Below are 26,584 nucleotides of genomic sequence, written 5' to 3'. Positions count from 1 at the left end.
TGTACTAATTTGAGTTGTCTGGTCCCTTAGGAGTCCGGTCTGATAGAGGGCTGGTGGTGGCACCAACATGCAAGTCAGGCTGCCTGGTCCTTCACCCCTGATTCCCAGAGAGGCCCCCTCATGAGGTCCCCACAGTGGAGTAGCATTGGCTGGCGAGCAAAGCCAGAATCTGAACTTTCTGGGATCCCTGTGTGTCTCTGCTTCGCTCTTGGGGGTGTTGATCCTTTATGGGGCACTGTGTCACTGACTCAGAGAAGCCACTTGCAGCCCCCCAGGGCTCCCGGAGCGCGCAAGGAAAAAATTTTTTCTAACTTGTTTTTCTCCTTCATTCTTATTTTTTTCCTTTCGCGTGGGGGTGGGGTGGGAACACTAGGCTATAACTCAAGCCTCAGTTTCCCCAGAGGGTCTGGGAGCCAAGGAAGCAGACCGGTGCTACCTTAAGGCGAGTCCCGCCCGCGGCTCCCAGCTGAGTCCCGCGGAGGGAGGCGGCTCCGCAGCCACAGCGGCCACTGGCCACTAGCGCCGACCCCGGGCGGCCACCGACCTACGGCGTGGGCTGCAGCTGCCCTCGGGCTGGACGACCGGGGCGCGCTGGCGGGAGGTGGGGCGCAGCGCGGGGTCCGGATCCCCTGCCCCCGGCAGGCTCTCCCTGGCTGCTCTTTCTTTGCGTGAAAATCCCTCCCCCAGCTCCGGCTTCTCTCCCAGCTTCTCCAGCCTCAGTCCCGCTGCATTTCAGCTCTAGCTTAGCACCCCAAATACTGCCCCACTGCTCCGCCCCGCACCCCAATTCTACCCTCAGCTCCACCTCGCATCCCACATTCTCCCAACCTCAGCTTTGCACCCTAAATTTCTCTTCCCAGCTCCACCTCTGCACCCCAGCTTTCCTCTTGCTACATCCCCAAGCCTCCACGAAGCTGGGGGGGCCCTTCTCCCACCCGTTCATCAGCAGGATGTACCCGCAGGGAAGGCACCCGGTGAGTACCAAGACCCTCATTTTGGGCTACAGGAGGGGAGAACGAGGAAGGGATCCCTGCCTCCTGGTTCCCCGGAACTCACCCCCCACCCCGTGTCCTTACACTCTGTCCCCCTCAGACTCCATTGCAGTCCGGCCAGCCTTTTAAGTTCTCAGTCCTGGAAATCTGTGACCGAATCAAAGAGGAATTCCAGTTTCTCCAAGCTCAATATCACAGGTGAGGGGGAGCAGACAGCTCTGGGCACTGGGAGCCCCCCCACCCCCCAGCTGCGGGGGGTGGAGAGGACGACAGCTTGTGAAGGGGGCGTGGTCTGTAGAACAAGGGGCGGGGCTCATTGGGTCTACAGGAGGGCTTCCTGGTGGAGGTGGTGCTCCCAAGGTGCGGTGTGTGTGGATTCTGGGAAAGCCTTCCCTGAGGAAGAGTTTGATCTCATCCAGGAGGGTAGGTCTGGACTGGGGCAGTTTCTAAAGACGTGGCGGGAGGGGGGCGAGGGACAGTCAGCCCCTACCTGTCACTGTGAAAACTGACCCACATGGGGTGTGGCGAGGCAATCCCCCTTTTTTGTCCAATCTTCCTGCCAGCCTCAAGCTGGAGTGTGAAAAGCTGGCCAGTGAGAAGACAGAGATGCAAAGGCATTACGTGATGGTAGGGGTCCCCGCCCTTGCTGCACCCACCCTCGTGTTCTCCCTAAAGAAGGCAGCCAGGGGTCGGGGTATCAGGCGCTATTTCTAAGGGTACTTCCCGTCCCCCCTCTTGAGAACTGCCTGCTTGTCTCTTCTGTCTGAGCCCAACTGTGGCCCGCCTTCTGGGTTCCCTGTCTGGGTCCCCATGAGGTTCAGGGTTTCCATGTTCTGCCCTGATACTCCCACCCCCGAGGCTGGGTTAAGACTGTGTCCCCCGGGTGGGGCCGGCTGTCCACACTGGCCATGCTGTCTTTTTTGCAGTACTACGAGATGTCCTACGGCCTCAACATTGAGATGCATAAACAGGTGACCATTCGGGGGACAGGGGTCTGTGGGAAGGGGCAGAACACTTCGGTGGGGCAGAGGTTATCTTTGAACATCTCTGGAGGCCTCAGAGGGCTGCCCAAGGCCAGGGGAAGAGATCTTAATCTTGTAACAAAAAATATTCTCAGCATCTAGAGACAGTGGCCTGAGCAGGAACAGCAGAGGAATGGAGTGTCTCCATGGAGGAGGGCTTGGGCTGTAGGCCAAGGAAGTCTTGGAGGCAACTTTCCTTCCAGCAGGGACTCTACTGCAGAGCCAAATTTCTGCAATTGCATGATAGACCCCCAGGAGCATGTGGTGGACCCTGGGAACCTGTGGTGGATCCTGGGAACCTGTGATGGATCCCAGGAGTCTGTGATGGACCCTGGGAATCTGTGATGGATCCCAGGAGCCTGTGATGGACCCTGGGAATCTGTGATGGATCCCAGGAGCCTGTGAGCCTGTGATGGACCTTGTGAGCCTGTGATGGATCCCTGGAGTCTGTTGGTGTTCTGTTTGTGACCCTATTGAGAGTGGCCTGGAGGGTTGGAATGGCTGTTTCTCTAGGTGCTCAGCCTGCTGCCGGGGCTCAGCTTGGTCTTGTGCTTCAGAGACAGACCAAAGGGCTTTGTGTCTGTCTCTGAAGAGATGGACTCCTAGGCTGTGAGGTTCTGAGACTCTTCCTATCTAAGATTCTGAATGTGGGTCTAGGTTCTGAGATGGCCCTCAGCGTTCTGAGGTAGAGTTCAAAGTTCTGAGCTAACCCTGAAGGTTCTGTGCTAGCCCTGAAGATTCTGAGCTAACCCTGAAGGTTCTGGGCTAGCCCTGAAGGTTCTGGACTAGCCCTGAAGGTTCTGAGCTAGCCTTGAAGGTTCTGAGCTAGCCCTGAAGGTTCTGAGCTAGCCTTGAAGGTTCTGAGCTAACCCTGAAGGTTCTGAGCTAGCCTTGAAGGTTCTGAGCTAACCCTGAAGGTTCTGAGCTAGCCCTGAAGGTTCTAGTTAGCTCTGAAGGTTCTGGGCTAGCCCTGAAGGTTCTAGTTAGCCCTGAAGGTTCTGGACTAGCCCTGAAGGTTCTCAGGGCTCAGAGTGCTGAGGCAGGGCTCTAGGTTGTAAGATTTGACCCCATGAGTTCCTCAGGCTCTAGCGAGTGGTGTTGGAGTTTTAGGACGGGATTTTCATTGTGGAAATTAATCCCAGAGGTGGATAGCCAATGCTGGTTCCCCAAAGTGGCCAGTGGTCTTGAGGGTTCTGAGGGCTCAGAGACCTCCAGATGAATGGAGTCATAGCCTCTTGACCTAAGATTCCACGGCAGAGCCCCACACTGGACTCCCTGCAGTTAGACGTGGAGTGGACTAGAAGTGGGAGGGTTTGGAGGGCCGTTCTGCGTATGTTACTGGTTTCTGTAACTGATCACCTGGTCCCTGGTGGGGGATCAGAGGCAACCATAGAGCACCCCAAAGACTTGAGGAGAGCTGGAACATGCCAGCTGGCCACCCCACCCTTCACACAGCTTCTCTGTGTCGTCAGGATACCCGAGCTCAGATAGTCACCACCGTGCCTGGGGACCTATCCATCTAAGTTCCATATCTCCAAGGGCTTCATGAGGGTGGAGGAAGGGGAAGCAGAAGGCCATGACTCCCCGGTCAGACAGCTTCCCAAATGCTCAGGACCATGGGTGGTGGAGAAGGTCGTTCCCTCCAATCCCATTTATCTTGTCACTAGGCTGAGATTGTGAAGCGGCTCAGTGCAATCTGTGCCCAGATGGTCCCGTTCCTCACACAGGAGGTGAGTGAGCCTGTGCAGAGGGTGGGGAAGGGACAGGATGGGTGTGCCTGGCCCTGGAGAAACGGAGGCCACACGATTGAAGGTGTGGACCAGGGACTTCCTGCTCCTTACGTTTCTGCATGCATATGCATGGGGAGGCCGGAGGTCAGTCTTGGTGTCCTTCCCAAGGCACCATTTACCATCTTTTGCTTTTATTACAATTTTATATATTTAGTTAATTTTATATGTCTGGGCATCATGTGTATGCAGTAGTGCAGAGTCCCCTGGAGATAAAGTCGTGGAAGGTTGTGAACGGCCAATGGGTGCTGGGAACCGAGCCCCGCTCCTCTGCAGGAGCAGCTCATGCTGTTAACCACTGGGCCAACCGATATTTATTTTTGGAAGGGGATGCATGGGCCATGGCACACATGTAGAAGTCAGAGGCCAGCTTGCGGGAGTGGGTCCTCTCCTTACACCTTGGGGTTTTCGAGGATTGAATTAAGGTCTTAGGGCTTGGCCCCAGTCATCTTCACGTGATGAATGCCCCCCCCCCAACAGACAGGGACTCTGACTGGCCTGGAAATCTGCTGAGTAGGGGTTGCTGTCGAGTCAGTGAGCCCCAGGGTCTTCCTGTCTCCTCACTGTGCTGGAATTACAGGCGCACACTACATGCCTGGATTTTCACGGGGTTCTTGGAGAATTGAACTCAGGCCCTCATGGTTGCTTGACAAGTCCTGTACTGACTGAGCCATTTTTCTAACCCTGGCTCTCTTCTCTGGATGGTTTGCTAGGGTTGCACCTGTACCTCACTGCTCACAGACCTGCGCTGTGTGACCTTTGGCAGGATACGTGCCTCTCTGTGCTTACCTCCTGAGGAAGGATGTTAAAAGGAAATCCCACACTAGCTCAGAATTGAGTTTAATAAAGGGTTATTTATTTAGGGGTGGACTCACAGATCACAGTCCTCTGCACGAACGCAGAAACAGGAGCCAGAAGAGAGAGGGAGCGTGTGCTTGACATCGGCATTTATAGTATAAGAGGCCGCGCCCATGTTACGCGGGGTGGGTAACTTAAAGGCTACTGGCTGAAGGGGTTCCTACAGCAGCCTCCTGCTTAGGGTGTCCTGAGGGTTAGGTGAGCAATCATGGGGCTAATCCTACAGACGATGCTTGGTGAGATGAACCACACACAGGATGCACCGCAGGTTCCCACCTGGTAGATCCAGGGCCAGGGAGTGGGGCCTGGGGAGAGACCTGGGACACCACTTCAAACTGGGGATTTGGCAAGTTCTGGAGAAGGCCACACAGTAGCGAGAATGAGCTTCATGCCGCTGAGCCGTGCACTTGGAATGGTTCAGAGTAGTAAATTTTGTTAGGTGTTTTTAGTACAGTGATGTTGAAAACAGAGTCAGGGCTGACGGGGACCTGTGTGAACAGCTCATGGAACTATCAGAAAGCTCTGTGTCCTGTGTGAGCGATTCCTCGCTCCCGCTGACCACAGGGCCTTGGATTGGCCTTTGCTACCTCTGTCTGGAGATGTTCCTCCAGAGACATGAGAACAGGTATCACCTCGGTGTAGGCACCCGGGGTACCCCATGCAGCATCCCCGCTTTCCTCTGTGGGACCTGCTGCCCCTTTCCTGAGGGTGAGAGAAGAGCTCCTCACAGTAAGGCTGGGGGCTGGGTTCCAACCCGCGTCCCGTGTGGGGTCGCCAACCACGAGTGCTCAAATTTATTGAATTCCTCCATATTTAATGCTGCAGTGTTGGGGATGAAGATGCTGGGCGGGGCTGCTGCTGAACTTCAGGACCAGCCCGAGCTGCCCACTCTGGGGTGGGTGCTTGGCAGCAGGTGTTGTGCGCATGGGTGCTTATTCATACAGTTCTCTACTGTTAGGGTACTGGTCCAGTCCGCCCGGCCCAACTCTGAACATCAGCTAAGGTGTATTCCTGGTTTTGTTTTGTTTTGTAACGCAAAGGAAGGAAGCAGGAGGTCGAGGCAGGAGGATTGCTGGGAGTTTGAGACCTGACTAAATTGGTTATGAGACTGAAAATAGCAAGAGAAGGGGTCAGGAAGGTGGCTCGGAGAGTAAAGAGCTCACCGCACAAGCGTGAAAACCTGAGTTCAAATCCCCAACACCAGGCACGGCAGCCAGTGCCAGGTATGGAGGAGACCCTGGGCTGTGAGACCTGGGCTCTAAACAAGATGGAAGACAGCCAATACCCACCTCTTCCCCTCATGTGCAGAGAGACAGACAGAGACAAAGAGACACAGGCTGAGACATATACAGAGGGACAGACAAAGATAGAGGCATAGAGCAACAGACAGAGAGACAGACAGAGAGACAGCCTGGGCCAAGGCCCACAGCAGCCCGCTCAGCGTCCCCTCCACCCGCAGCACCAGCAGCAGGTTCTCCAGGCTGTGGACCGAGCCAAGCAGGTGACCCTGGGGGAACTGAACAGCCTCCTGGGGGTGAGTCTCCCAAGCCCACCGCCTCAGGGACACCCCCTCATTCCCCCTCCGCACACCCCTGTCCCCACCCCCTGCCCCCCCTGGCCATCCTCTCCCCCTTCAGCAGCAGAACCAGCTCCAGCCACTGTCCCACGCCGCCCCTGCACCTCTCACCCCACGCCCAGCTGGCTTGGTGGGCACCGGGGCTTCGGGGCTGCTGGCCCTGTCCGGGGCGCTGGCTGCGCAGGCCCAGCTGGCAGCTGCAGCCAAGGAAGAACGCGTGGGTGTGGACCCCGAGGGGTCCAGAGGTGAGTGGGGGTGGCCCTGGCTGATACTGGCAGGGACCGTGACGGGGAGGGTAACCGATAGTAGGGGTTGCAGCCATGGGGTCAAGTCTTGCCCTGGGCATCTCCTGGAAGGGTTCTAAGCTGGGATGGAACTGTTCCATGCACCACCGGGTCCAATCCCTAATTCTGTGTGTTTTCTCTCGGCTTCCGTCCAGTGGATAGAGCTGCGAGCAGGGTGAGTTCACCTGGGCTGGCGGTGGCGGCTATAGGGGGGGAGTGGTACAGGGTGTTAAGGCGGCGGGAGCCCAGGGTCTCACTGTATACTTCCAGTTGACCTCGAGGTCACAGAGATCCTCCTGCCTCTGACTCTTGGTTTCTGGAGATAGAATTGTACACCACTAAGCCAGCTCTGGTTTATTTAATTTGAGGCATGGTCTTGCTTTAAAGCCTACACTGCTCTGAACTCGTGATAATCCCTGCCTCAGTCTCTCAAGTTCTGCTGTAATGGGTGTGCCTCAGAAAAACGGGCTGGGGTCCTCATGCAGGTGCACTCCTTGCTTTGTGGGAAGGTTTGCATCCCCCATTCTCAAGGGGTTAGCTATGAGTGTTTGGTGGGTTATAAGTCCTACTGTAATGTGTTTTCGTGGGACTCAGTTTCCCCATCTGTACAGATCCAGAGAATTTAGCACTGATGCTGAGGTAGGGTAGAGTCCACACCTAGAATCCCCCAGTGAGGGGCTGGGGGCGTGGTCAGGGTGGAGCTCCGCCTAGAATCCTCAGTGAGGGGTTAGGGGCGTGGTCAGGGTAGAGCCCCGCCTAGAATCCCTCAGTGAGGGGCACTCAGTCAGTACTGGCTGGACAAGAATGTAGTCCAAGAACCATCTCAAGCCCGCCTTTACCTCTTCCTGTCTCCCTGCAGAGTGCTTCCCCTTCGCCCCCTGAGAGTCTGGTGGAAGAGGAGAATTCTAGCAGCCGAGGTGGCAATGGGAAGCAGCAGAGAGCAGAAGATAAGGATCTCTCAGGGCCTTATGTGAGTTCTAGAGAGAGATGCAGAAACTGGGGTGAAAAGAGATGGACCCAGACTTGCCTCTGAGCAGAGCCTTGGGAACCGTGTCCATGATGCTCACTCTACAGCCTTCTGTAGCCTCCCATTGCTTGCGGAGCACCTGCCAATCAAAAGACACTGTCCTACCAGGCTTCACTGCTAAGTGTCTGTAGCCAATGAGACAAGCAGCTGTTTTGATATATTTCTGCCATGAGCTGAACTGCGGGTATTGCTCAGAGAGCACCTGCCTAGAGTCCTCCAGTGAGGGTTGGGGGGCGTGGTCAGGGTGGGGCCCCCGCCTAGAATCCCCAGTGAGGGGCTGGGGGAGTGATTTAGGGACAGAGGGCTTCTAGGACACCCTAGGAATCGCAGTCAGCAGCTCAGGGGCTAGTGAGCTTGGGAGGGAAGCCGGAGACAGTGGTTCTGTAGAATTCGGTTCAGATTGCACCCTTGGTTCCTCCCTGTGTATCCAAATGTGATCTGTCCTGCTCTCTGGGTCAGGAAAGACTTTTTCAGCATCTGGGAATGAAGTTGGAGCTTGGTGTCCTTCCAGAGTGCAGTGGGAGCTGGAGAGGTTATAGTGTAGAGGTACCAAGGTCAAAGGGTCCCCCTGGGCGAGCATGGTCAAGGCTCCCAGAAGGCAGCAAGAGACTAGGCATAGGGGAGGTGGTGGGTCAGAGGTGGACAGACAAACCTACCTGAGAGGCGTGGTGTGGAGGCAGGGGCATGACGGGCTGTGTTCCCCCCCCCCCCAGGAAAGTGATGAAGACAAGAGTGACTATAACTTGGTGGTGGATGAGGTGAGATGTTGGGGCTGGGCAAGGAAGGGGGATGGGAGGGAGGGAGGGAGGGAGAGAGTTCCTGTCTGTCTCTGGCAAGGTCAGACAGGGGACACATGGGCAGACGGTTTGGAGGTCTCAAAAGCCTGTTACAGCGCAGGTGGGGACCCTGAGGCCCACAGAGGAGGTGGGCCATTCATTTCCTGGATTTCAGGCTCCCCAGAAGTGAGGCCCAGCCCTTCTCCTTGCTTCTGTGGAGGGTGGGGGCTGCATGGCCACTGTGGGTGTCTTTTCCTCTTTACCTATTCCCCTCTCAATGTCAGGACCAACCCTCAGAGCCACCCAGCCCTGCAACCACCCCCTGTGGAAAGGCGTCCGTCTGCATCCCTGCCCGCAGGGACCTCGCGGACAGCCCAGCCTCCTTGGCCTCCAGTTTGGGCTCACCACTCCCCAGAAGCAAAGACCTAGCCATGGTATGGAAGAGGGTGTGCGTGAAACTCCTTTTCATCATCCCAGGGTGGCCTGGAAACAGACAGAGTGCAACGAGCAGATCAGCCAGTCGAGATTTTCTCATTTGTTTTTTGTTTGCTTTATTTTTTTTTTTGTTTGGTTTTGATGGTTGGTTTTTTGTTTTGTTTTGTTTCTGAGACAATATTTCTTGGCCACCAACTCTTCATATAGTCTAAGATGGCATTGAACTCATGATCCTCCTGCCTCTACCTCTTCAGTACTGGGGGACTGATGACTCACTACACCTGACCCTTTTTCCTTTGGGTTCCTCATTTTTCCCCCCACAGAAGATTCTGCTGAGTCTCAGGAAACATTTTAAAAGCAACTTGATGACCAAACTGGGCAAAGAAATAGGACCTAGTTGGGTCACTCACTTCCTGCAATGGTGGGAACTACCCCCATCCCCCCACCCCTACCCCCACTCCCCCAACCCTACTCCCCCACTGCAGCACAGGGTCCTGGGAGAGACCTCTCCTCCCCCACCCCAGATGTCCCCAAAAGTCCAGGGTCCCTTCTGGGTCTTGCCCAGATCCTCTGCCCTCTACTTCACCCAGGGTAAGAGATGATATGTTTCTAGGCTCCCCCAAAGGTTGCCATGGCAACCAGCAGTCATTGTGGGCTCCAGTGTTATCTAATCCCCTCCCCACCTAGGTAGACCTTGGCAGTAGGGGCAGGTCTAGCTGGAGACACCCCAAGGATGTCCCATAGTCTTTTTTTTTTTTTTTTTTTTGGTTTTGGAGCCTGTCCTGGAACTAGCTCTTGTAGACCAGGCTGGTCTCGAACCAGAGATCCCCCTGCCTCTGCCTCCCGAGTGCTGGGATTAAAGGCGTGCGCCACCACCTCCCGGCCCCATAGTCTTCTAGGAGCTGTGTCACCAAGGTCACCGGAGGATCCAGGGTCCAAAGACATTTTCCTCTGTAGGATGTCAGCTCATGGCTAGCCTCAGCTCCCGAACCCTGTCTGGCAAAACACGTCTATAGAAAGCAGAGGCCTGCTCTCAGGACACCAGGGGCTGAGGACCTCTGGAGCCAAAGGGACCACTGTCCTAGGAGCCTGTCAGTTTCTTTGTTTATTGAGGCATGATCTCACTATGTACCCCAGGCTGGCCTGGGGATCCCCCACCTCTGCTCTGGAGTGCTGGGATTAAAGGTGTGCACCATCGCACCTGCTCAGCCTCTAAATTAGAACTCACTCTGTAGACCAGGCTGGCCTTGAACTCAGAGATCCGCCTCTCTCTCTCTCTCTCTCTCTCTCTCTCTCTCTCTCTCTCTCTCTCTCTCTCTCGTGCTGGGGTTAATGGCGTGCACCACCTCTGCCCAGTAAACATTAAAAGAAAGACCCATGTCTGTGTGTGTGCCTTATTGGAGGTCAGAGGTCAACTCTGGGAGTCAGTTCCTTCCTACCACGTGGGTTTTAGGGTTTTAGGGGTTGAACACAGACTGCCAGGCTTGGCCACAGCCATCTTTACCTGCTGAGACATCTTGCCAGCTCGGTGGCCTCCGACTTTGTCTCTGTCTCTGGATGGCACATTGCTGTCCCAAAGAGTTCCCGCCTCTTTGCATGCACTCTCTCCTGGGGACCCAGTTTATATCCACACTCCTGAGGTTGTGTTTGCACCGCGGACCTAGGTCTTCCCGACTTTCGGTTCTGTGCTCACCTAGTGCCTGAGAGACCAGGCGGCTGCCACATGCTCCCCTACGTCAGCCCTAGAGTGGCCCTTGCAGTGACTAGCGCCCCTTTGTTCTCCACAGAGTGATCTCCCCACAGGCACTCCTGCCTCTAGGTCATGTGGTCCCTCTCCACCCCAGGACGCGTCCACCCCAGGACCCAGCTCTGCCGGCCACCTCTGTCAGCTGGTGGCTCAACCAGCACCATCCACAGACAGCATCGGTAAGTCCCCTCCTGTCTGGCGTACCTTTGATCCAGAGGGACTCCCCAGAGTAGAAAGGATGAGAGAGTTGTTGGCGGTGGTGGCGCACGCCTTTAATCTCAGCACTCAGGAGGCAGAGGCTTATGGATCTCTGTGAGTTCAAGGCCAGTCTGGTCTACATAGTAAGACTCTGTCTGAAAAAAGAAAAAGAAAAAGTGAAGGAAGGGAGAGAGATTGATGGATCGGACCCAGATTCACCCCCAGCCAGGTGCCGCCTCTCCTTGGGCCTCAGTCTTCTTGTTTTAGCCACTTCTCAGCCTAGGAAACTGAAGCCCAGGGAAACAAAGTGACCCCCAGCTTATTGATTGTGAGAGAAGTCTGGGCCTTCACCGGCTGCGTGACCTCAGGCTAGTTGTATGACCTTTCTGAGCCTCCCATCCTCCTCTTACCGAGTCTGGGTGTTTGGAGAATGTGGGAGTTCGTCAGCTGAAAGACAGGAAAAATGGGACTTGGGTGTCTGAATATGTTATATCCTGGCCCTTCTCACTCAGCCCTGAGGAGTCCCCTGACCCTGTCCAGCCCCTTCACCTCGTCCTTCAGCCTGGGCTCCCACAGCACCCTCAACGGGGACCTCTCCATGCCCAGCTCCTATGTCAGCCTCCACCTGTCCCCCCAGGCCAGCAGCTCTGTCGTGTATGGACGCTCACCCCTGGTGAGTCCTCGGGTTACAGACGCTAGGATGGTCAGCAGATCTGTGGAGGCCTTTGCAGGGGGTGTGGAGAAACCTACTTTATCCAAAGAACAGAATTAGTAAAAAAGAGGGACTAACATTGGAACTCAGAAAACTCTGGGTGCCATTCCCAGGACGACTTAAACTGGACGTGTTGTGCCTGTCTGTCACCCTAGCCCGGGGAGCAGGAAGATGAGGAGTTTGAGGCTAGCCCATACCACATGAGTCTCTGTCTCAAAAATGAATGGGGGTGGGAGTGTGGTGGCGCATGCCTTTAATTCCAGTACTGGGAAGGCAGAGGCAGACAGATCTCTGAGTTTGAGGCCAGCCTGGTCTACAGTCTACAGAGTGAGTTCCAGGCAGCCACTACAGAGAAACCCTTTCTTGAAAAAAACAAAGACTAAAAACAAATAAAAAAAAAGAAACAAAAAAAGAGAAAATAATAATAATAAAAAGAAATAAAGAAGAAACTGGAGGCTTGGTCCAGTATGTGTGTGGGAGGATGATCCGAACCTTACCCATGTTAGCACGTGCTGCTGTGGGCAAAATCAGAAGGAATGCAGCTGGGTTAAAAAGCCTGGCCCAGGAGTTTATTTTAAAAGTATTGTGAGTCTTTTTGCTTCCTTTTTGCAAGCTTGTGAGTCTTTTTGCTTCCTGTCTGAGGGACAGACAGGCATGGGATGGGACCTGGGTGAGGGGTGCTGAATGCCCTGCCTTGGGTCACGTCTCTGGCCTCTGGCAGATGGCATTTGAGTCACACCCGCATCTCCGAGGCTCGTCCATCTCCTTGCCTGGCATCCCCGGGGCAAAGCCGTGAGTAGCATGTGGGCTGGGCTGTCACCCGGGTGTGTGTGTGAGGCATGGGTCCCCATCTTCCTGGGAACACCTGTGCTGGGGTGGGGTGGGCGGGGTGGTCCGCCCACCCGCATCTGCGGCCTCTGCAGGGCCTACTCCTTCCACGTGTCTGCGGATGGCCAGATGCAGCCGGTGCCCTTTCCATCGGATGCGCTGGTGGGCACTGGCATCCCTCGCCATGCTCGGCAGCTACACACACTGGCCCACGGCGAGGTGGTGTGTGCTGTCACGATCAGCGGCTCCACACAGCACGTGTACACGGGCGGCAAAGGTTGTGTGAAGGTGTGGGACGTGGGCCAGCCGGGCAGCAAGACACCTGTGGCTCAGCTGGATTGCCTGGTGAGGGCGGGGCCTGCGGAGCTGGGCGGGGTTTGCAGGACTAGGCGGGGCCTGTAGGATGGGCGTGGTCTATAGGGTAGGTCTGTGGATACTGGGGTGGCCCCAGCTCTGCTCTGGCTTGCTTCTCACTGCGGCAGAACCGCGACAACTACATCCGCTCCTGCAAGCTGCTGCCAGATGGGCAGAGCCTGATAGTGGGCGGCGAAGCCAGCACCCTGTCCATCTGGGACCTGGCAGCACCCACACCACGAATTAAGGCGGAGCTGACCTCTTCCGCCCCGGCCTGCTATGCACTGGCTGTCAGCCCCGACGCCAAAGTCTGCTTCTCCTGCTGCAGCGATGGCAACATCGTAGTCTGGGACCTGCAGAACCAGGCCATGGTCAGGTGTGTAGGGCGGCCTGGGGTAGGGTGGGGGAGGCACGGGGGATATGTAGATGTGGATGCCTGCCCTCCACCCACAGGCAATTCCAGGGCCACACGGACGGGGCCAGCTGCATAGACATATCGGACTATGGGACCCGGCTGTGGACTGGGGGCCTGGATAATACAGTGCGCTGCTGGGACCTGCGGGAGGGCCGCCAGCTGCAGCAGCACGACTTCAGCTCCCAGGTGCACCTGCCATCCCGGCCTCCCCCAGGGTGCCCTTCCCAGGCCCAGGCCAGGATAGGACTCTGGGTAAAGCGGTTGCCTAGTTAGTATGAGGGCTTGAGTTCAAATCCTTATAATGCACACAAAAAGCCGGGGTACCTGCCTGCAACTTGGGGCACGTGGAGACAGAGGGATCCCCGGGACTGGCTGGAGGGTTAGATTAGTCGATTAGGTGAGGGACCCTACCTCAAATACAAGGTGTCTGGTACATGTCTAATCCCAGCACTAGGAGACAGAGGCAGGTGGATGTCCCTGAGTTCAGCCTGGTCTACAGAGTGAATTCCAGGACGGCCAAAGCTGCATAGTGAGACCAGGTCTCAAAAATCCAAAATACCAAGGCACAGACTAACCCAGAATCCCACAGTTCGGAGTGCCTGTGCCTCAGATTAGCGCTGAGATGGGACGCTCATCACCAGCTCCACTTTAGTCCCCATGGGAGACATGGGGCACCCCAGTCTCAGTGCTGTCTCTTGCCCTAGATTTTCTCGCTGGGCCACTGTCCCAACCAGGACTGGCTGGCCGTGGGGATGGAGAGCAGCCATGTGGAGGTCCTGCACGTGCGCAAACCTGAGAAGTACCAGCTACGCCTGCATGAGAGTTGCGTGCTGTCGCTCAAGTTCGCTTCCTGTGGTACAGCCTGGGAGACCCCCCGGGACAACAGAGGGAGCGTGGGCCACCCCAAAACGGGTCAAGTTAGAATGATTTATCCAGGCCTGTCCACCCAGCCACTTAGAGGTCAAAGTCGGTTTAGGTAAATGCCCAGACACACACACACGTCACAAAAGGATGGACCAGATGAGGTGGCTGGCACACGCCTTTAATCCCAGCACTCGGGAGGCAGAGGCAGGAAGGTCTCTGTGAGCTCCAGGCAGCCTGGGCTACAGAGCAAGTTCCAGGAGAGTCTGGGTAGCCAGTGTGGGGGTGGGGTTTGACTGGCAGCTCTCTCAGCTCGACACTGTAGAGTAGCAGGGTGGGGAGTTTCAAAGGCTCAGGCACTGAGCCCCTGCCCTGGGAGGTCCCTGTCTCTGTGACTACTGGTCTTTTCCCTCCCCAGGACGCTGGTTTGTTAGCACAGGCAAGGATAACTTGCTCAACGCCTGGAGGACACCCTATGGGGCCAGCATTTTCCAGGTACCCACCCTCCCCAGCTGGTGGCTGCCTCTATACTCGTGTCCCGGATGTTCCCTTTAAGGAGCCCCACACTGGGTTCTGTGCTGAGCAGAATGTCCCTGGGGGCCCAGTCTGTAGCAAGAGTCAGAGCAGGGCTTGGTTCATGGCCTAGCGATATTCCTGAAGTGTGCGGGGCCTTTCCACCCCCCCACCCCCCGCAGCAGTGCAGCCTTCACTGTTGCCGTTTCATTACTTCATTAGATGAAGTGAGATTTGGAAAAGGGCCTCATGATCCTGCTCAGTCACCCGAGGGTGGGATGGAGCCAGGGCTTGTGTGTGCTGGGTAAGCACTCTCCCCAGTCAGCCCCAGGCTCCAACTGCATCTTCTACTAAGTCTCTTGAAGCTCTTTCAGATGTGGCATAGCTGTCTTCCAGATTTCCTATCCTCCCCAACCACCTCCAATCTTTAGTATTCTCTTGAGTTAGTGCTGTTGGGGCCCCTTCACATGTCGGGGATACCACTGTACCCCTTGTACACAGCACGTGGGTGGGACAGGGGCATGGCTGGTTTGAGGCCAGCCTAGCGTGTAGAGTGAGACTAGGAGGAAGGGCAGGTCATGGGGTGGCTGTCTTGAGCTACCTGAAGGCAAGCCTTGAATTGGGTACCATATCTTAGTACCCAATTCAGGCTGGCCCACAGCTAGAAGGCGCTGGCCACACCCACACCCATCAGCCTTGACCAGTCCCCAAGCACCAGGCTTCCTGCTCCTGCACTTCGCGGTGGTCAGGCTGGCCTTCACCTCTTTCTCTGTCCCAGTCCAAAGAGTCTTCCTCCGTGTTGAGCTGCGACATCTCCAGGAATAATAAATACATTGTGACAGGCTCAGGGGACAAGAAGGCCACTGTGTACGAGGTGGTGTACTGAGCCCCATCTGTCTACACCTCCAGGTCACCTGCCCAAGGATGGCCACGCAGACAGCTCCCTCCCTCCTGGCTGGGTGGGGCTGGAGGCACTGGGGAAATATAACTATTTATCAACTCACTTTCCTTTTGTGTGTGTGTCAAGCGTGCGAGGCCAGGGCTAGTTGGGTGTCAGCCCCTATTGTGTGTTTTTTTTTTTTTTTTTTTTTTTTTTTTTTTTTTTTTTGTACCCTGGTTTTCAAACAGGATCTTGGCCTCACTGACATGGCAGGCAGGTCATCTGGCCCCAGGATCCTCCTGTGTCTCCACACCTACAGCTGGGATCACAGGTGTGCCATTGCACTTTTTCCTTTTAAAAAATACATGCAATCTAGGGATTTGAACTCAGGTCCTCAGACTTGCCTGGCAAGCACTTTACCCACTAAGTGATCTTCCCAGCAGGATCTGGCCCCTCTATAGCCCTGGCTGTCCTGGAACTCGCTTCGTAGACCAGGCTGGCCTCAAACTCAGAGATCCTCCTAGTCTCTCAAGAGGCAAAGGCAGACAGATCTCTGAGTTCAAGGCCAGCCTGGGTTACAGAGTGAGTTCCAGGACAGGCTCCAAAGCTACAAAGAAACCTTGTCTCGAAAAACCAAAAGAGGACAATGTCTCTTCTGAGGACAGAACAGACCACTCTGCCTTCTCAATTGCTTTACTACGTGTGATGAGGGTCAGGTACACCCTTAGGACTCTCACCCACCACTGTGCAGCTGGGAGAGTCAGGAGTCGAAGCCATCAGTACTTGATCTGGTACACTGAGGCGCAGTACCCGGAACCCGTGACAATCAGCTTGCTATTGGCTGTCACGTCACAACATGTGACAGCGGCAGCCTCAGGGACCTGTGTGACAGCAGGCTGAATGAGCCCTTGGGACCCAGCGGAGCTCAGCCCCTCTCCCCAGGGTCCCACCCTGCACGGGAGTACCTGGAAGACTTTCTTTCCTGAGGGCATGCTGTGGATGGTGACCAGGTCGTCCATCCCCACGCTCACCCACCACTGGCCTGGGAGGAGGTGGAGAGACAGCAAGGTTGGTTACACAAGACCCCACCCACTCACCCTCTCACTCAGGAGGCTGAGGCAGGAGGATTCAAGAGTTTGAGATGATGAGCCTCAAAAGAACAAAACGGCAGAGAAAAAAATGTTTTCTTATTCCGCCTTTTGTTGTGTTTGCTTTTGGTGTTTTTAACAAGAGTCTTTCATAGCCAGGGCTAGCCTCAAACTCCCCACTTGGCCAGAGATGACCCTGAACTGATTCCTGAGGGTGGTTTATGTCAATAGAAGGTGTTGGGGGCGAATGACTTTAATCCCAGCACTTGGAAGGCAGAGGCTGGCAGATCTGTGAGTTCCTGGGCAGCCAGGGCTCCACAGAGACCCTGTTAGTGTGATGGGTGTCAAAGCGCTGGTCGGGCACTGAGCAAACAGTGGAGGCTTTTGGAAAGTCAGTGCTGCGGTGTGCGCTTGTCCTCGGACTCCTTACCGTTTGGGGAGAACTTGAGGCCTAAGATGGTCTTGTCCTTGGTGCCCACAGGGAGCACCTCGCTCCTCCTCTTGCTGTCATACAGGCAGTGCTGGCCATTGGCCAGACCCAGCAGCAGCCAGTCTTCCTGTGGACTGTGTGACAGGCTCATGATCTGGGGTGAACAGGGCAGAGTCGCCGAGGTCAGACCCCAGCCCAGCAGGTGGCAAGGGCCCCGGACTTCCCACCCCGGGTGCTTCCTGTCACAGTCCCTGGACCTACCTTTGCTAATCTGAGATGGGAAAAGGGCTAAAATAGGACAGCAAAGAATCTGTTTCTCTCCCCTTTTGGTTTTATTGAGACAAGGTCTCCCTGTGTAGCCCAGGATAGACTCATACTTTTCACCTTCTTGCCCTGAGTACTGGGATAAAAGTTTGTGCCACCATGTCCATTAGGACATTTTTTTTTTTTTTTGAAACAGGGTTTCTCTCTATGTAGCCCTGGCTGTCTTGGAACTGGCTCTGTAGACCAGGCTGGCCCTGAATGCAGAGGTCCGCCTGCCTCTGCCTCCTGAGTGCTGGGACTAAAGGCGTGCGCCACCACTGCCTGGCTGACCCCTATATGTCTTGCCAGAATCACGAGCTGATCTGGAATGTCCCAGCTCCCCATGCTGAGTCCACCTTGTCCTCTACCTCCAGGGCCCATGCCCGTCCAGCCCCAGTGGGGTCTGTGCACCTGGGACTGGAATGTGTACTCCAGCGACACCTTGACCATCCGCAGGTCCCAGCATCGTAGACAGGCATCCAGACCTCCTATCCAGACATTGTCATCTTTGACCACCAGGCTCTTGGCTGCATTGACAGGGCCTTCGAGGTCCCTAGCCAGAGAGACAGAGAAGGGAGTCCATGTTCCTGAGATCCCGCAGGTCATGAAGGCAGCCTTCTACCTTTGGCAAGAAGGGGACAGTGATGTCATCCCAAAGTCCCTGCAACTAATGTTCCAAACCAACATGAGTGTGCTGGCCCTCATCTGTAATTCCAGCACTGAGGAGGCTGAGACAGGAGGACTGTCATGAGTTCTAGACCAGCCTGGGTATATAGTGAGAACCCGCCTCAGAAAGAAGCGGGGAGACCAAAGCCGGCCACAGTGACGCAAAACTGTCATCCCAGCTACTCAGGAGGCTAAGGTAGAAGGATTGCAAGTTAGAGCTATCCTGGGCTACAGAGTGAGCTCAGTATCAGCCTTGCAAGCTTCACATGGTCTAACCTCAAGAACCGCACAGGGCTTGACCACGGCACCTGTCATCCCAGCACTTGGGAGGCCAGGCTAGCTCTGTCTACACAGAGACCTTGTACCAGATAAATGAGTAAACGGAAAAGTGTTGCCAGATGGCTCCCGAGTGGTCAGCGGGAAAGGTGACCTGAGGTCCATTTTCAGGAACCCACTCGATGGAAGGAGAAGGATCCTATGTTGTTGTAAGCCCCTGCTAGGCCCCATCCACAAGTAATACAATGAATAAGCCAGGCACACAGAGCACTTGGGAGGTGGAGGCAGGAAGATCAGGAGTTCAAGGCTATCCTCTGCTTGAGGCTAACCTGGGCTACCTGCAAGTTAACCTAAACAAAAGGTAAAATTCCCTAGTAAGGGGGCTGGAGGCGTGGTCAAGGTGTGAGTCTCGCCTAGAATCCACCCAGTGAGGGATTTGGGCGTGGTCAGGGTGGAGCCCTGCCTAGAATCCCCAGTGAGGGGCTGGGGGCGTGGCTCACTCTGGTGAGTGGGGGGTTAGTTCAGGAAGAGGCTCAGGGTTCGTAGTCCCTGTGTCCGCACCTGACTACTCCCTGACTCCGTAGGTCCCACATTCTGACCCTGCCATCTGTGAAGCCTGCGAAGGTAATGTTCTCCTCTGTGCTGGCTAGCACCTGGCAGGACAGGCCCTTGCAGGGCAGCTGGCACTTCTCGTACAGGAACGGGGCTGCCAGGTCCCACACGCTCACGCATGGCAGGCTGTGTCCGCCGGCGAACAGGGTTCTACTGTTAGAGGACAGCAGGCAGGTGCGCAGGTACGCCCCGCTGGTCTGCAGAGCACGGGCCCCATGAGTGAGGGTCCATCCATGCTGGTGGCTTCCAGACCCCACCCCAGGCACCTTCCCTGCCCCGCACACCTGGATGCCACACTGCAAGTGGCTCTCGGGAAATCGGTCCTCTGCCACCTGGTTCGTTAGACTCCACACCTTGATGCCACTCCGGCTACAGGTGAAGACATGCCTTGTGAAGCAGCTCACGGCCATCGCCAACAGGAGTTCCCCGTGTCTCAACACTCGCACCTTCTGCAGGGCCTGGGGGACAGCGGACCTCTTCGATTGCCAGAGTGATGCACCTGCTCTCTCCCAGCTGGGCTCTAAGTTCTCAGAGTCCCAGGACCTGGGGACAGGAGGAGGGGAGACGGGGAGGGGAAGGGAATGGGTGGGTGGGGGCGTACAGGGTGTGAGATTTTCAAGACAGGTTCTTGCTTAGTCCAGGCTGGCCTTGAATTCCTTACTTAGCCAAGGCTGGCCTTGAACTCCTGATCCTCCTGCCTGCCCCTCTTTAGGAGACAGTTTTCAATTCTTGACGTAGCTACATCTGCTTCCCCACTCTAAAATGTTTTGCCCAATTAGACTAAACTTTCATGCACCCTCTTATGGCCCTAATTATTATATTCCCTTTTCCAAGTAGTTTTCTCCCAACTACAGGATTGGGAGAATCTGTGTTGAGTTTTAAGTGAGAGATTCATTCTTCAACGCTTTAAATATTGTTTTACTTATTAATTTGCGTGTGTGTGTGTGTGTGGTCAGGATAACTTGTGGGAGTCAGTTTTCACTTTTAGTCATTGGGTCCAGGGATCAAACATAGTTCCAGGCTTGTCAGCAAGCCCCTTTACCTGCTGAGCCCTCTCGCTGGCCCCTCTCCCCTCCCCTTCCACCACCAGTAAGGACAGGGGTGGGGGAACAGAGGAGCAGGGATGGGGAATGGAGGGGCAGGGTGAAGGTAATCTTGCTCTCCCCCTACTCACAGGGGCTTCAGAAATGGACCAGCACTTCCAGAAGATTCCTGCGGTGCAAAGAAAGAAGCTGACCCTGCTGGCTTGTGACTTACCCGCCAGGTCTGCATCAGGGTCTTCTGCTCACCTGGGTCTCACATTGGAGCTGGCTGATGTCTTTTTGGGAAATACCAAGCAGACCCAAGGAAGCCTCACTCAGGATTGGGGCTGTGTGAGACAGCAGAATTTAGGGGGACCCAGCAACCTCAGCCCCTCCACGCCCCAGTCCCCTCCACGCCCCAGTCCCCTCCACGCCCCAGGCCCCGCCTTCCTACAGAAGTCACTCTGGCTGCCTCTGGGCTTGGGCTCGGACTCAGGTTCTCGCTCTGAGTTGGGCAGGCAGGAGTCTTTGTTTTCCTGGGAGACAGAACTGGGTCAGCTAGGGGACACATGACCCAGGGAACCCAGCAGATGCCTGGGGGTCCAGGGCTGCACCCAGCAGAGTTCAGGGATGAAGTGGGAGGGGCATTGTAGGGCAGATGTGTGTTGGGGTTCCCAGCCAAGGGTACTCACCAGTCCCAGCAGCTCCTCTATCGCCATGACAACCGGTGAGGAGGAAGAGAGATGGAGAGCAATGAGGTTTGCCTGGACACCCAAAGCACTCCCCCCAGCCCGTGAGTGAGGGGCCCTCACCCTCCTGTGCCTGCTGGTTCTCCAGGTTTTCCCTGAAAAGTTTCCAGAGTTCCTGGGTCAGGGTATCGCTCCAGAATGTGGGTTCCTTGTCCCACACAGGCTGTGGGTCCTGCTGCTCCTCCTCAGTCTCAGAGAGGCACTGACGTCTGGTGAACAGTTGAGGCTCCGGGGTGGCCTTGAGTTCCTCGGGGTCTTGAGGGGCCGTGGTCTCTGGGCCCCGCTTAGCTTCTTTCTCAGTCGAAGTCTGAACAGCCTGGACAGAGCCCATGGGACCTCGTGAGACACAGGACTCGGCCAACCAGTGTCTGTCCCCTCCAGCTGCAGGGCACATACTCACCTTGATCATCTCCAGGATGCGGGGGGACTTGCTGAAGATCCCCACCAGCTGGAAGAAGTTTTCCACCTAGAATAAGTTAGGGTTGAACCTTACTGCAGAGGCACTAACGTGGGGAAGGAGTGTGGCAATGCTGGGCACTTGGCAACCTCTCTGTACACAGAGGCAAGCTCTGCACTGGGGGATAAACCACCTTACACACACCCAAGCATGGTAGTGTCCACCTGCCCACCTCCTAAGGTTGAGGCAGGAGGATTAGGAGTTCAGGATCATCCTCAGCTACATACTGAGTTTGAGATCCTGTCTCAAAACAAACAAAACTTCAATAGAGTAGTTAAGACCACAAATAGGGCTTGGGATGCAGCCGTTGAGGTACAAGCCCCCCCATCCCCTGCCCCCCAACTCTCCGAGCCCTTCCCCAGCATAAATCAAAGGCCTTCGTATTATTTTGCACGTGGGGAAACTGAGGTCCAGAGACTCAAACAGCAGCCAGGGGCTAAGTTTTCAGCAGTCTTGCTCCTTCCTTTTTAAGCTTTTGTGGACCACTCCCCCCCTCCCCCAAGGAGGGGGAGCCCCCTGGATGGAGGCTGCAGACCCAGAGAGCTGCCTCCCTGGGAGGGGGATGATGGATTCCAGGACAGCGCCAGCCTGGGGGCAGCACAAAACCCAGGGGAGCCCTCCCGATCCAACACCCCCCCCCCCGCCCGCCCCAGGCTCATTAACGTGCAATTTACTGGCACTTTAGTGTGCCTGGTGCTCAGAGTACGTGGAGGGAGAACTGCCGCTCCCCCTGCTGCTCCTGGGGGAGGGGGCTTGTGTTCCCGGTGTGGGGCGGGGCGGTTAAAAGCAAGGGAACTGGGGAAACCTGGAGCTGCAGAGAGCTGCCCGGGATATCACAAGATACAGGCAGTGACTGGCCCTATGTACCTGTCAATCATTCCCTCAATGACTACAGCCCAGCCCCCCACTAGCCCTTCATTCTTGCACCTGATGCTAGATCAGTCCCCTTGCTCTACCAACCACTGCCTTCCAGGGTTCCTACGGCCCAATGGGCGGGGGTCAAGGCCCGGAACTCCCTGCAGCGCTCCCCCCTCCGCCCCCCCCCCCGTAAGCCCTGCGCGCCCTGTCACTCTTGCGTCCCTCCTCCCATTGCCCCCACGCCGGGGGGGGGGGGAAGGGGACGACAGGACGGGACCCCTGCCTCGGCCTTTGCAGAGGGCCGTCCCTCCTCCTGCCTGGACAATGTCCCCCTCCCAGTGCACCTAAGCACCCTGAGCGGTAGACCCTGCCTGGAGCTTTTGGCGCCCATCCACCACCCCTTCAGTCTCCGGTCCTTGTTGTCTCTCTGGCACCTCTGCCGGCCTGGCGAATGGTGACTGCTGAGGCTGCTGAGCGCCTTGAATGAACAACCATGTTCTGGTGGCTTCCTGCCCACCCCACCCCCACCCCCGCCACTGCCCTATCCCCACCCCCACTGAGCTGCAGTCCTGGTCCTGGCTGCCTACCAGTGACATCTGGCCCTGGGCAGCGCTTCCTTCCTGCCAGTGCCCTTGAGAAAGAGGCCAGGTGGCAGGAGGGGAGGCGGATGAGGGCGCACGTGCCTTGGCTGGGTGGGGGGGAGCTGGGAGCCCCTCCGAAGGCCTGTCTCCAGCTCATGCATGGGACCCGTGTGCAACCCTGACCCAGGAACTCCGGGGCACCTGGGACCCGGGCAGAAGATGAGCCACAGCTAGGTAGGTAATAAGCACTCTGAATCAACTCCCTCCTACCTGTCTGCAACCCTGGGTGGCTCCCACCTCCCTGGAGTCAAAGATCCTGGAATCCTCTCTCCACCCCTCCTCCCAGGACACTGATCACCAGGCTCCAGCTCCCCACCTCCACCCTGCCACCCCTGCTCTGGTCCCCAGCTCCAGTTCACCTGCTTGTGATGTTCCTGGAAGGACTGATTGATTCTGTTTACCTGAAATCACAGCAGATGAGGAGTGGGTCTGTGTCCCTGAGAAAACCCCTTCACCTCTATGATCCTGTTCCTTTACTCTTGAGACAACAGAGGCCCATGGAGCCCAGCCTGGCCTTGATCCTCCCGCCTGCCTCCACCTCCCTGGGCTGGGACGACTGGTCTGGGCCAGTCACCAGGTGTTTAACTCTGCTTTTAAATAAAATATTACTACATCCTTTTCAACGGGAAATCAAGTCCAACTCTCTCTTGCAGCCTCCCAGGCCCTGCCTGCTCCTCTGCCAACCTCCCCTCTCTCTAGTGCACACACAGACCTCCTCCCTGCTGCCCACACCCCATCACCAGCTACTGCCTCTCAACTTACCAAGATGGAGATGTTGTCTAGCTGGATCATCATCTCAGAGAGAGCACTGATGGTGGGGAAAGCAGTTGAGCATCCTTCTAGAAAGACCCCGACCTACCCTAGGGCAGAACCCTGGGAGGACCACAGGAGGGTGCCACCCAAACCCTTCTATCCGGCGCAGGGAGTGTGCACATTAAAAGCACGCATCTGCCACTGCTTATCTGGGGACAGGATTTGGTGGCTGGGTGACCCAGGCAGACCTGGAACTCGCCATCCTCCTCCTGCAGCGCTACAAAACCAACACCCCAGCTTGAAAACAAACCCGAAGAACACTTCACTAGAAATCAGCCTTCGCTTCTGGCTGCCCCCACCCCGAGGGTGCGCCCCCTCCCCCCAGGGAAACCCTCACCTGTACAGTTCCTCCGGCATCTGTTTGATGATGGAGGAGTACCTTTCGAACAAGCTGGAAGGCTGGAAAGGTCAAAGGCCAGAACCATAAAGTCTGCAGCACTCCCAGCTCCCAGACAGCCCCTGAGATGCCAGTCAAGTCCAGCTTCTTGAAGCCCTAAACTCTCGGGGTACAGGACCAGCCATAAAGGGGAAATGGTAGAGTCTTCTAGATCTAGACCCTGGTTCTCAGGGACCCTTTAAGACGGCAGACGCTCATGCTGCGGCGACCACCACCGACAGAATTCTTCCCTGGCTACTGTTAGGAATCACAATGTAAATAGCTGATACACAAGATATCCAATATGATCTCAAGGGGGTCACGACCCACATGCTGGCGTCAACTCAGGGCGGACCTGTGTCTAACACTGCCTTGACCCTTAGAGAAGGGTGGAGGGAGGAGAGGGAGCAGGGAATATCAGCCTATTTTCTGTGTGTTTTTCCAGACAGGGTCTCACTATACAGTCCTGACTGGGCGGGCCTCCAACTCAGAGATCCGCCTGCCTCTGCCTCCTGACTGCTGGGATTAACGGCGCACACCAACTTTAATCACAGAATAGTGTTAACTGAACATAGGACCAGCAAACTAGGCATGACTGCACCCTGACCACGCACTCTCCCAGCCTCTCACTGGGGGGGGGGGGATTCTAGACGGGCTCCACCCTGACCAGGGCCCCAGTAGACAGGCCCACTCCTGCTTTCTGGACCCGGTGAAGTCCAGGTGATTGACATTGGGAAAGCAGGCCCAGGCTTCACCGCTCATTTTCATCTGCACAGCGGGGTCACAGGTGCAGACACTATGCGGGGCTGTTTTCCTAGCTAGGTCTGCTAGAGTTGCTGCGGGTTCCAGGCCAGGCTGGCACCGTGAGACTCGGTCTCCAAAACCCCCAAGCAACCCCACCCCGCGGCCCCTCACCACCTCTCACCAAAATTCCACCAGCGGTGCCATTGTTCTGGCTGTAGGAAGTCATCTAGAAGATTGTGGAAGTAACAAATCTGGCGAGTCCTGCAGAGGGCAGGTTCGGGTTTAGACGGAAAAGCCGACCACCGTCCATCTCTGTAGCCTCCCCAGGGTCAGGACCCAGCTGCGGAGGAAGCCTCCTCCTTCATCCCCCCCCCCCCATGCTCTCTGCATCCCCAAAGCCCCATCTTTACTGCAGGGGCTACGGTTCCAGAACCACCGACCCCAGGTAAGCATGGGGGGGGGGGTGGTCATCCCTTCGGATACCAAGGAAAGCGTACCGGGAGCAGTCATGGATGTGGTGAGTCGCCTAGGGTTTTGAGGGACGAGTAAGAGTTTGCCAGGCGTACTAATAAAGCATGCACGTGGTATATATATACATACAAACACTCAGGCACACACGGAAAACATTTTTTAAAAAAGAACTTAGGAGAAAAGAGAAACGACATTTGGTTCATTCTCCCATCACTCAACATGGGCAAACTCCCTGCTGAAGTCAGTTTTGTGCGGGTCAACGCCCCTCCAGCTCCCTCTCCTCCCCCACCCACGCAAACTCCCCACGCACCACCTCAGAGGACGGGGAGGCCCCTGGGACCCCAGAGGAAGCCACAGAGGTCAGCCAAGTTCAGGCCAGGAGGAAGCCCCTCCTGCTGGGCCCCCGGCCATTTGACCCCTCCGACCCCGCCCCGCTCGGCCCCGCCCCAAGCCACGCTCCCACCTGCACCCTTACAGAGAAGCATTAGGGCCCAGGCCACGGGTGCACGTGGGCTCGGGGCTGCACGAGCCGTCTCAGCAGGTGCTGGCCAATCAGGAGGCCGCAAGCCCACGTGGCCCGCGATCCCAGCTGCTCATTGTTCAGCCTGTGGCCCGGCTGTCAATCACGGAGTTCCAGGCCTCGGGTTAACCCCCGCATTCCCGGTGCCGTTTGGAAGCTGGGAGAGGATTTCAGAGTGGTTAAATCTGAATATTTGGGGCATGTGAGGGGTCAGCAGGTGGCAGTGAGGCATCCAAGACCTTTGATCTGAGTTCGATCCGTTGGACCCACATGTTGGAAGACACACACACGCACACGCACACACTCGCACACACACGAATAAATTTCCTTTTAATCTGGGTGAGCTAGAGAGAATTCAGCAGTTGAGAGCACAGAGGTCAGTCAAGCAAGCTGCTCTTGCACAGGACCCTGGTTCGATCCCAGCACCCAGGTGGTGGCCTCACAGTGGTCTGTAACTCCAGTTCCAGAGGCTCTGAACTCAAGGTGCGCACATACATGCTGACAAGACATCCGTCTACATAAAATAAGATGCAGAAGAATTAATCAAAGCCGGGCGGTGGTGGCGCACACCTCTCATCCTTGCACTGAAGGCAGAGGCAAACGGATCTCTTGTGAGTTTGAGGTCAACCTGGTCTACAGAGCGAGTTCCAGAACAGTTAGAGTTACAGAGCGACCCTGTCTCGAAAAACCAACCAACCAAACAAAAATCTCCAAAAAATAAAAATAAATAAAAAAATCAGAGGGCCCACTTTTGAAATTCTGGGGTGTGCTGATGGAGTGGGAAATCGTAGCTTGAGAACCCACCCCCCTAAATTTCCCATGAGAAACGAGGCTTTGGGTGTCCTGTGAAGTGACACTGACCTGCCTGTGTGCCCAGGCTAGCCCTTGCTCCTCTGCAAATTGAAGCCTGAGGATCAGGACTCAACTTAGTCGCAAGGTTAAGAAAATAGAAGAGGGGGGACACAGCCAGGCTGGCACACATGCATCCAAGATCCTATCCTCAGCATTTTCTGAACTCGGACCAGCACTGGAAGGCTGAGGCAGGAAGGTTAAGAGTTCAAGGCCGCCGGGCGGTGGTGGCGCACGCCTTTAATCCCAGCACTCGGGAGGCAGAGGCAGGTGGATCTCTGTGAGTTCGAGGCCAGCCTGTTCTACAAGAGCTAGTTCCAGGACAGGCTCCAAAACCACAGAGAAACCCTGTCTCGAAAAACAAAAAAAAAAAAACAAAACAAAACAAAACAAAAAAAAGAGTTCAAGGCCATCCTGGGGCCCTGAGACTCATAGCAAATTCAA

The 26,584-nt window shown here is 55.9% G+C and overlaps 2 protein-coding genes across 7 annotated transcripts; one reads left to right on the top strand and one right to left on the bottom strand.

Annotated features, from left to right (window-relative positions):
* The first annotated feature begins 607 nt into the window (after nt 1–607).
* Tle2 (TLE family member 2, transcriptional corepressor) lies at nt 608–15,388 on the top strand. Of its 5 annotated transcripts, none has more exons than XM_050123438.1 (20): nt 608–974; nt 1,093–1,190; nt 1,556–1,619; nt 1,919–1,963; nt 3,682–3,744; nt 6,119–6,160; nt 6,297–6,480; nt 6,675–6,694; nt 7,379–7,489; nt 8,260–8,304; nt 8,607–8,756; nt 10,545–10,683; nt 11,215–11,375; nt 12,136–12,206; nt 12,338–12,587; nt 12,725–12,972; nt 13,050–13,197; nt 13,716–13,866; nt 14,291–14,367; nt 15,164–15,388. In XM_050123438.1, exons 1-20 carry the CDS (start codon nt 951–953, stop codon nt 15,269–15,271), a joined length of 2,199 nt encoding a protein of 732 aa, XP_049979395.1. In that variant the 5' UTR covers nt 608–950; the 3' UTR covers nt 15,272–15,388. The 5 variants fall into 5 exon arrangements, with proteins under 5 accessions (XP_049979395.1, XP_049979393.1, XP_049979392.1 ...); XM_050123436.1 differs by having other exon boundaries at nt 6,119–6,193; nt 6,300–6,480; XM_050123435.1 differs by having other exon boundaries at nt 6,119–6,193.
* A 183-nt stretch (nt 15,389–15,571) lies between these two features.
* On the bottom strand, nt 15,572–25,173 carry Tle6 (TLE family member 6, subcortical maternal complex member). 2 transcript variants are annotated; one of them, XM_050123597.1, is made up of 17 exons: nt 25,085–25,173; nt 24,482–24,561; nt 23,518–23,579; nt 23,130–23,175; nt 22,727–22,768; nt 20,812–20,877; nt 20,475–20,727; nt 20,355–20,371; nt 20,117–20,198; nt 19,930–20,009; nt 19,815–19,852; nt 18,925–19,183; nt 18,590–18,837; nt 17,498–17,639; nt 16,784–16,937; nt 16,231–16,307; nt 15,572–16,146 (listed from the first exon to the last, which is right to left on the bottom strand). In XM_050123597.1, exons 2-17 carry the CDS (start codon nt 24,524–24,526, stop codon nt 16,042–16,044), a joined length of 1,716 nt encoding a protein of 571 aa, XP_049979554.1. In that variant the 5' UTR covers nt 24,527–24,561; nt 25,085–25,173; the 3' UTR covers nt 15,572–16,041. The 2 variants fall into 2 exon arrangements, with proteins under 2 accessions (XP_049979554.1, XP_049979555.1); XM_050123598.1 differs by lacking the exon at nt 25,085–25,173 and adding an exon at nt 24,798–24,928.
* Between the last annotated feature and the right edge of the window lie 1,411 nt (nt 25,174–26,584).

Source organism: Alexandromys fortis, unplaced genomic scaffold (assembly GCF_014885135.2).
Source record: "Alexandromys fortis isolate MF-2015 unplaced genomic scaffold, M_Fortis_MF-2015_v1.1 scaffold_221, whole genome shotgun sequence".
NCBI lineage: Eukaryota > Metazoa > Chordata > Mammalia > Rodentia > Cricetidae > Alexandromys > Alexandromys fortis.
Note: the sequence above shows the minus strand (reverse complement) of the source record. Positions and strands in the feature narration are given on the sequence as shown.